The 10573-nt window shown below is 36.2% G+C and overlaps 1 protein-coding gene across 1 annotated transcript in view; it reads left to right on the plus strand.

Moving 5' to 3' along the window:
- Positions 1-80: 80 nt before the first annotated feature.
- LOC115222566 (large neutral amino acids transporter small subunit 1) overlaps positions 81-10573 on the plus strand; it is an 88791-nt gene continuing 78298 nt past the window's right edge. Inside the window, exon 1 of the mRNA XM_029792842.2 lies at positions 81-597. Coding sequence (XP_029648702.1) covers positions 171-597 — 427 coding nt within the window. The 5' untranslated portion in view covers positions 81-170. The remainder of the gene's footprint in view (positions 598-10573) is intronic.

The raw sequence follows: 10573 nt of genomic DNA on the forward strand, positions 1-10573 counted from the left end.
ACCATTCTTAATTAACGATATTTCAGATCGATTATCTTTAACTCTCCCAGCCAGGATACAAAAATACTAAAACACACAGCGAAAAAAAAAAAAGGTGGGTGAACATGCGCACGGCAGCACGCTATCATCACATTTGTTTATCGGTTCGGGGAGCTTGGTAGCTGACGAAAATGGCTCGAGATGCTAAAGTTGAGCTTAAAAAGCAAGTGACTTTACTGCAAGGAGTAGGTATAATCGTGGGTATTATAATAGGATCGGGAATATTTGTATCTCCCGTAGGCATTTTACAAAATGTGAAATCAGTTGGTCTTAGTCTTTTAATGTGGGCAATATGCGGACTGTACAACATGCTTTGTGCCCTGTGCTATGCAGAGTTAGGAGCTTCTATACCCGAATCCGGAGGCGAATACATCTATATTAAAAGAGCCTTCGGAGATTTTGCGGGATTCGTATGTCTTTGGATAAATTTTCTGCTAGTGTGTCCCGTTGGTATTGCTGCTGCTTCCCTAATATTTACAACATACTTGCTCAAACCAATTTTCTCCGATTGTGATATTCCAGAGAGTGGACTCCGATTGATATCAGCATTAGTTGTCAGTAAGTATTGTCTTATTCAAAGCTATCAGTTCAATACTTCGTCTTGTTTTTATTTTGAATTGCCAACTCCGTATCCTTCTAAATGTGTTTCCCGATTTATGTTGCTCGTCTCTACTTTTTGTTTTATGCAAGTTATATATTTTGATTTTCGGTATTTATTCTTAATTTGTTTATATTATTCTATGGTTGTATTTAATCCTAAAATGTAATTAAATGAACCTTATTTGCCCACGTATTAAACTAATAAATGTATATTATGTATGTATGAAAGTCTGTCATGATGCGACCTTTCGGTGTTGTTGCATCATGCTATATGGAAAAACTGTTTGTATTACAGCCAGTACTTCAATAACGGTAAGTTCAGCACTTAGATACGAGATACGAAAATTCCTTGCCGATAATAAATTGGGATATTGAACAAATATTGAGTCATACCAAAACATGTCATATAAATATAAGTGTGACCGTCAAATTTTGTCTTTTATTGTCGATTCTATTCCAAAATAAAACTTTGTCTATTTTAGGCATTTAGCATAAATTGCAGTTAAGTATTTTTGAAAGAAAATAAAGAAAGAAAAAGGAATAAGCGGGAAGGAAAATTATAAAAGTTGAGTAAATAACTTTGTAGCAGCTGTTGGGGGGAAAATATTTCACTTTGTGGTTTCTTTTTTCCTTTTGTGCGTGTGTGTGTGTAATAGTAGTAGTTAGTAGTAACAAACGAATTTACCAGCCTGGGTGCTTTGGTATTTTCATTCTATTTTGCTTGACAAAAAAGCAAAAACCACGTTGTTCGTGTCGCTAGGAACAGGATTCAAATTTCCCGTCCCACTGTCAGGCAGAAGGAGAGATACGTTCAACACTGTAGGGCAAAATGTAAATAAAAAGAAAATTAAATGTTTTAGGCACAGAAGTCTATCACAGAAGAAAACAACATAATGTTATGGTAGCAATTAAGAAAGTATTCAGTCTACAGGCTTCTATTTTTACTAGTTTACTTATTTGATGTCCAGTTTGTCTCTTGTTTTCATTTATTCCTTAATTAGTTTATTGTATTCGTTGGGTTTTGTTTTGGAGGGTGAGATATAATTAAATAAAAACTTTGAAACGTGTGTTTGGATATTTTTACTTATCGAAAAAGAAAGGACAGAAAATATGAACACCGAGTGCGTTGTGTTTATTTCTTACTACAACAATAATCCTTTTAACTGGAAACACCCTTCGTGTCAGCTTTGTTTTAATCTCTTGTTTAACTTATTTAGAGTTATAAAAACCTTATATCTTTATTATATCGAGTCCTTATGTCTATCTTTGTTCTCTGCAGCAGTGCGTGTATTTAATCTCCGCTCATAGCAGCTAAAACACGTGTACCCGTATTTTACAAAAGTCCTTCTGTTTATTTATTTATTTATTTATTTGTATTTGCCTCATAATACTTAATGAAACAATTTTCTAAATTTGATAAAGGTCCTTACCTAAATCATCCTATCTTTCCTTTTTCGCATAGCAAAGAAATGTCTAAAAAAAATTGTCAGCCCGCCACGTGGTCCCAACGAACAAAATGGGGTACTTGTCTATTGTCGTGGTCCCGGTTTCGCACACGCGAATTCGCGCGCGCGCGCCAGACGTAGGTACTCGATACTCGAGATCCTAGGAGGTGACTTGCGCATGCGCAGTGCAGAATTCGCGCATGCGCGTTAAACCCCCCCCTAAAAAAAAGGTGTTGGATTTCACTAAAAATATATATGTGTGTGTGTGTGTGTGTATATATAACATTTTCAATTTTACACAAAAAAATTACATAGTCGCTTTCCTCGCGGATTTACAGATAAATGAATTAATTACTATTTTACAGAATAAAATTAATGAATTAATTATATAAATTAAATAATTCTTGAAAATTAATTAATATTAATAATATTTTTTGAACAAAGTAAATAATTTATAAAACTTGGTTAATAATTTTTTTTACACAAACGCGAACGTATATAATTTGGTAAACTTAATGAATTAATTTCTTCTCATCATCATCATCGTTTAACGTCCGTTCTCCATGCCAGCATGGGTTGGACGGTTCGACCGGGGATCTGGGAAGCCAGAAGGCTGCACCAGACTCCAGTCTTATCTGGCAATGTTTCTACAGCTGGATGCCCTTCCTAACGCCAACCACTCCGAGAGTGTAGTGGGTGCTTTTTACATGCCACCCGCACAGGTGCCAGTCGAGGCGGCTCTGACATCGGCCACGATTCGGATAGTGCTTTTTACGTACCACCAGTCCAGGGGTCCTGGCATTTGCCGGGTGTCACACTTGCCCCAACATGTCTTCGCAAGCAAAGGGGGTTGGCATGGGTGCCTGTCGTGGGATGAGGTTCGATATCAACTTCGCTTGCCTCAACAGGTCTTTGTGTATAAATGTATAAATTTTTCGCACTAAATTCTTTCCGTAGAATTTATCAAAAAACGCGCAAAATATTCCGTAGAATTTATCAAATTAAAAAACGCAAAATTAATATATTTTTTGAAATTGCAAATTATTTAGAATATAAAACAAATGAAGTTAAATTTTTAAAATAAATGTCATATACTTATACTCTGTAAGGTGCTGTGTTCACACTTCAATTTACTATTTTCTAGAAATGTTGCTTTTCTAATTGAAACAATTTTTCTCAATCTCCATTTAAAAGTCCATCATGTCTCTTGAGACATATCAAAATGAACAACTTTGAATTACGCGGCGGCGGTGGTGGTGTGAGGTTCTAATTTTTTTTTCTGATCTCTCTTTGCCCCCCTAGATGGAGGTGTGGTGGGGAGACAGATGAAAGATGTTTCATTCTCTACTATGTATGTATATATATATATATCTATATATATATATATATTTCTTAAACCTACACGATATAGTCTATAAATTTGGGATGTTTTTGAAAGATAATATATTTTGTCATCAGAATATATATACTTTCTCACACTACAATTAAGATATATTTATTTTAAATCGTTCATCTTTTCCCGCGACAACAAAAATTGGGCGCGAAAATTTTTCTAAATATTAGCGGAATGAACAACTGAGATAAAGAGAGATCAGAAAAAAAAATTAGAACCTCACACCACCACCGCCGCCGCGTAATTCAAAGTTGTTCATTTTGATATGTCTCAAGAGACATGATGGACTTTTAAATGGAGATTGAGAAAAATTGTTTCAATTAGAAAAGCAACATTTCTAGAAAATAGTAAATTGAAGTGTGAACACAGCACCTTACAGAGTATAAGTATATGACATTTATTTTAAAAATTTAACTTCATTTGTTTTATATTCTAAATAATTTGCAATTTCAAAAAATATATTAATTTTGCGTTTTTTAATTTGATAAATTCTACGGAATAATTTTGCGCGTTTTTTGATAAATTCTACGGAAAGAATTTAGTGCGAAAAATTTATACATTTATACACAAAGACCTGTTGAGGCAAGCGAAGTTGATATCGAACCTCATCCCACGACAGGCACCCATGCCAACCCCCTTTGCTTGCGAAGACATGTTGGGGCAAGTGTGACACCCGGCAAATGCCAGGACCCCTGGACTGGTGGTACGTAAAAAGCACTATCCGAATCGTGGCCGATGCCAGAGCCGCCTCGACTGGCACCTGTGCGGGTGGCATGTAAAAAGCACCCACTACACTCTCGGAGTGGTTGGCGTTAGGAAGGGCATCCAGCTGTAGAAACATTGCCAGATAAGACTGGAGTCTGGTGCAGCCTTCTGGCTTCCCAGATCCCCGGTCGAACCGTCCAACCCATGCTGGCATGGAGAACGGACGTTAAACGATGATGATGATGAGAAGAAATTAATTCATTAAGTTTACCAAATTATATACGTTCGCGTTTGTGTAAAAAAAATTATTAACCAAGTTTTATAAATTATTTACTTTGTTCAAAAAATATTATTAATATTAATTAATTTTCAAGAATTATTTAATTTATATAATTAATTCATTAATTTTATTCTGTAAAATAGTAATTAATTCATTTATCTGTAAATCCGCGAGGAAAGCGACTATGTAATTTTTTTGTGTAAAATTGAAAATGTTATATATACACACACACACACACACACATATATATTTTTAGTGAAATCCAACACCTTTTTTTGGGGGGGGGGTTAACGCGCATGCGCGAATTCGCGTGTGCGAAACCGGGACCACGACAATAGACAAGTACCCAAAATGGAAAAGGCATCGTCCCGGAGCATAACGAATGAGATTTATACGATTTACCCATACATATGCATATAAAAAGCGGCGGAGGTAAAGAATACGCACACCATCCGTTTTCGGCGTAACCAAAGCCCTAATCTTAACCCTAAACCCTTATCCTGACCGTAACCCTAAACACCGGGTGTACGTATTCTTTACTTTCGCTATAAAAGCTGTTGTCGCACAATGAAACTATGATAAACTAAGAATAAGAAAGTGACTGCAGATTCTCCCTTAATACACTATTCATTCCTTCAGATGATATAAAGGCTCCCTCACATATTTCTTTGCATTATCGTATTGTTTCTAATTTCGGCGCCAAGTCAGCAAAGGTATTTTTACCGGTGCCTAATGATTCGGCCAATTCAATATGCAAAAAAATTCTAATGTTTATTCTATTGAGTTGTCAGATTAATTCATATCTTTTCCCCCCATTTATTTTAATACTTATTTTTCGATAGTTTTTTAGCCAGTGATATACCCTCCTTCAGTCTTCACAATTCCTTGTCAACGCCCCACTAGCTTGTTTTTGCTTCATAGAATTCATCGGTTTTGCTTCGTAGAATTCATCGAAACATTTTAACAGCTTGCAGATTATGAGAGAGACACTGAGAAAAAGTGATAATGTAAAGGCGGCATATAATGAAAATTCGGTGGATGCTGTAGAATTTCCCAACCGAGCTTCTGGGCAGTATTTTTTGACCATTTAGCGATGAAGGGGTTGCGATTTGTCTTTTTCGTGGTACCTATGCACTAAGATTTCGGTTCTTACTGCTCTGTGACTCCTATGTGTAACTGAAACCCCGATAACCCCTTTCAGTTATAATGCCCTCTTTGTACACGACACAGATATCACGAGTGGCTTTGGTGATTTTGGAACCTCGACTGCAAACGCAGAGATGCAGGTGTTGGAAAGATTCTTTTTATTTTCCTACTTGGCATTCCATCATCATTGTCTCAAAAGATATTAAAGGAATTCAAATTTCAAAGACGATAAGCAAAAGTTGTAGGGGAAAAAATAGAGTTACAAAAAAAAAGAAAGAAACCAAGCACAACAATAAAAATATTTTTCATGTTAATTCAAATAACATTTGGAAGAAATGAATGAATTTATTTGGCAACCCAGTGTATTACCTGAAGAGCCAGATTTGGTCTGGATCTCTCTGAGTAAGGTGTGATACAACAATAGGGTAGCCAACCCCATTCAGAAATAATGAAGATTGACATCGCTTCATTGCTGTGTCACTACAGTACCTTTTCCAGGGAACACCTGGCCAAATTTGATGCCTGCTCTCGCAGACGAAACGGTTCCCTTGGTCAGATGGTCTGTGTTTTGCCATAGTGAATGGGTGTGATTGACATTTGTCACTTAATGTATTCTTTACAATGTCGTTATTATGGACCCCATCCGAGATGCAAGACAACATTCAAGTCCACAAAATTTTGGTTGGAGCAGTTGTTTGTAAAGAATTGTTGTACAGACCTCTTTGCTTTCGCAACAAAGTCCATGTAGTTCCCCTGCAGCAAAGTAGGCAGTGACTCAGGGTAGGATTTTTCATCTGCTCCACAAAGCAATCTACTTCTTTCACCTGAAATGAAATGTGAGAGTGGAGTGAGAGAGAGTTGCTGCTCTCCTGTAAATTTTATGAAGTGAATGAAAGTAGTTTCAAAGAGAACTAACCCTCCAGTTTCAGGTGTTTAGAACTGAGACATTTTTCTGTGATAATTATGATTATGGTTACATGTGTGTGTGTGTATATATATATGGCATGTCAATGCCAGTGCCACCTGACTGGTTCCGTACCGGTGGCATGTGAAAACCACCATTCAAGCATGGCCAATACCAGTACCACCTGACTGGCCCTCATACCAATGGCATATCAAAAGCACACACTACACTCTTGGAGTGGTTGGTGTTAGAAAGGGCATCCGGCTGTAGAAACCTTGCCAGATGAGATGGAGCCTAGTGCAGCCTTCTGGCTTGCCAGTCCTCAGTCAAACCATCCAACCCATGCCAGCATGGAAAGCGGATGTTATATGACGATGATGATATATAGTTTGAATTTACAGAAAACAAAAGACACAGACAGGTGAGGGAACAACAATCAGTTGTATTAGTTTGACATCCAGAAAGAATGGAAAAGTCTTTGAAGCTTCCAGCCTATGCTCTTTGGCAGAAAGGGTTGACAGTAAAAAATAGAGAAAGAATGAAAAAATGTGCAAAGATTAATGGTCCAACATGATACACACACACACACACATTTTACATATAGTCAGATATTATATATACTGATGTCATGTATTGTCATTCTCATTGTTTTAATGTTCATAATTCTCTGCTGGCAAAAGTCAGGTAGTATTTGTTGAAGCAGATTTTCTATGGCCAGACACTTTTCCTGTCTCCAACTCTGTTTCCAAGTAAGGTAATATTTCCCCTTAACCTGACACGCTTTCACAGAAGATTGAAAACAAAAGACATCACTTACACAACAGCAGAACATGCTTACAACAGTTACAAACACACATGCACAGGCACACACACATATATGCATACATATGTGTGTCTGTGTGTGTAGGTTATGAGAGGGAATGGTGCAAGAAGACCCAAAGGTGTCAGGTAATGCTGAGTAAGTGCTACGGACAGACTATAGTTAAGCTCCAGGTTTTGGTGATTATGCAAATGAGGAGTCCAACGTAGCATGAGATAAAAATCCAAGGCTGTGAAGAATTTCAGAACATTTATAAAGAGAGGGTCTTATAGCTGTTTCCGGGATATCTTATATATCCCTTCATCGGAAACGGTGTGACAAAATGATTAAGCAATAGTTATTCTAGAGAAGATATAAAATAGATAGGGAAATGGAAGAATGAAAACAGACATGAGATATGCAGGGATATTGTATCTGTAGTTCCATTATTTAAGCAGAATGGTATACATGTTTCCTGTACCTTGTGTGTAAGTTCCAATAGTATTTAAAATTGGTCATTCCAAGCATAGAGTTTGTAAACCATGTTATTGGATCGAGAGTTTTTCAGAAAAAAAATTATTTTTTTTTAATAAACGGTAAGAGAGACAAACATATTCTAAATATTTCTTGATAGAGGAAGGTTTAAAGTTTATTTTAAGGTAGTATACACTCAACATGAGCACCAGTGCTTTTTCCTTTACAAATGCAACCTTTTGCTGTGAAATTTTTATGCCATTCGTACATTTGCTTGTGACGAGGTGGATTTTTATTGAATTGGCAGCAAAATCCATGTTGCATTTGCACAATCGATTCGCATTTCTCAAACTGCAGCTCACAAAAAAACTTTCTAAGGAATTACACAAATGAAAATTATACAACTTTAAATAAAATTAACAAAATGAAACAAAATTAAAATATTATTTTATTTACGGCTTAATTCAATTGATCATGTTCAGCTGTAAACTTTAAACCTTTCCCTATCAAGAAATATGTAGAATGTGTTTGTGTCTGTTACCGTTTGTTTTAAAAACAAATCTGAAATCTGCTCTTTCCTTTTGAATAACCCTGAATATATAGGTCTATAATCATCTTCACTCTTGTGGGGAGTGATAGGGGTAAACCTAACATATCTGACGCAATATCTGGTTGACTGTGTTTATTGACCAACTTAATGTCAAGACGCATGAGGATGGTGATATGCACCAGCAACACAAGTATGCATATATGGATTCGTAAATGATCCTATATTGTTTGTAATTTTCTTTTGTTTTTTTTTTTTTTTACTTTTTGATTGCATTTTATCCATTTTTCTTTTTATGTGATGGTTTCCACTCAGTTATTAGTGTGGATTCACATATCCATCGTAAAGTTGCATTGTATGGCTGTGTCAGTTTGTTTTTTATGTCAATGTTATTCAGCATGCTAGATAGTACTAGTGTGTTTTCTATTCTTAATATATTCTTTCTGTTGAGCCCCCATTCTTTCTGCTAAGCTTCAGGCAGTTCCCCCTATATATACACTGTGATCGACTTCTTGCATTTACCCTCCATACATCTTTTATTATACTGTTGATCCCAGGGTTCATTTTGACACTCAAATCCTATTTGTACATGTGGTCCTATTATAGAGGTATATTCTGCTTAACTGTGACCTAATGGATTTTCCTAGTTTTCTCTACTACCTTAATTCTAAGTTTAGCAACACTCAGCCCTTTCTTAAACATATGAAACTAATCCCTATTATACCATGTGTTTACTTTATCTGCCTACTTATTAACATTTCTATCTTATTATAAGTCTCTGAATTTTTCTGTGCCCCTCCCCCTGTATACTCTGATTCAGTTTTTTTGGTTATGCCATAAGAACTGCATGCAGTGCATTTCTCTATTTCACAGAGTTTGCTTGATGAAGACAACTAAATTTGCTATGCGTATATCTATCTTAACATTATGGAATAAGTACTGGGAGGCCTTGGATTTTGCATAATACGGACAGGGGAGCTGTAATTTCTTATCTGTTGTCTCTAGACAAAGTTCAGTATTAAGGGTGGGAAGTCTTTTATTTTGGGTGTATAGTAGGGTAGTCTTTTGTCACCTTAATATTTTGGGGGATGAAGTTAGCTATATGTTGGATCCTCTCCACGATACTCTTTTCAAGTTCATTAGTGTAACTAATTAGGGTTGCCTTAGCTATAAGGTTTACATCATCTACACATCTGTATGATACGAGCATTATAGATTTTTCTTCTGAAAATTGAAGTTTTCTGTCTCTTCAGGTCATGAAGAGGCTGGCCTTGTATTGAGGAATATTGATACCAATGGCAGCAACTTTTCCTAGCATGTACAGTTTTTATTAAATTTGAACACATGGCTCTTCACTACTATGTCCCATGCGTTCCTGGGTCTCCATTTTCCACAAGTTTCATACACATTACATGACCATACGAACACAGACAATCTCTCTTGCAGACTACATCCAATTCCTTTTGTGCCCAATTTTTCTCTCACATTTGCATTTTGTCATGCCCTGTGATGTTGCACATCCCACACAGCATACTAACTTCTTTTCTTTCTAATCTTCGCATGTCTTCTGCATTCATTGCACACATCTCCACTCTCTGAATCACTGATGTTCATACATAAGCATCATACAATCAGTCTTTTACTCCGAAAGACCTTTTGTTACCAACAGAGAAGCAATAGCTTTCTGAATTTTCTCCACCTGGTGCTTATTCATGCAACTATACTTTCCGATCATCCTTTCCAGCATTTGACAAAATCTATTTCCAGTGTGTTCTTAGTGTTTATTGCTCCTGTACATCTACTAAAAACAAAGTTTGCTTTTTCTGTGATTCTACTGCCCTTCTTGCATCTCAATAGCTTGCAATGAGTACATCATATGGAAAGTTTACCAAACCTATATATGAAGTAGGGTTAGTTTCCTGAAGAAAATAAAGTCATGTCTGTTTTCTGCTAACTAGAATTTTGGTCTTTGCCTAGTTAAAGTCCAATGATTCCAGGTTTTGCTTTCATACCTGGATTTTTTTTTTTCAGTTCTGTTATTAATTCTATTACACATTTTGTTGTAAGAACATTGTCATCATCATATGGTAATTCTCAAAGGTCACTGGTCTTAAACTCCTCTGTTATGGTCTGGTAAATGATGATGAATAGGAAGGGACTGAGAAGTGATCACTAATGAACTCCTTATCTCTATACTAAATTCATTGAAGGTAAGAGACAGTATACAAGGCATTCATCTCA

Source organism: Octopus sinensis, linkage group LG20, assembly GCF_006345805.1.
Source record: "Octopus sinensis linkage group LG20, ASM634580v1, whole genome shotgun sequence".
NCBI classification, from domain to species: domain Eukaryota; kingdom Metazoa; phylum Mollusca; class Cephalopoda; order Octopoda; family Octopodidae; genus Octopus; species Octopus sinensis.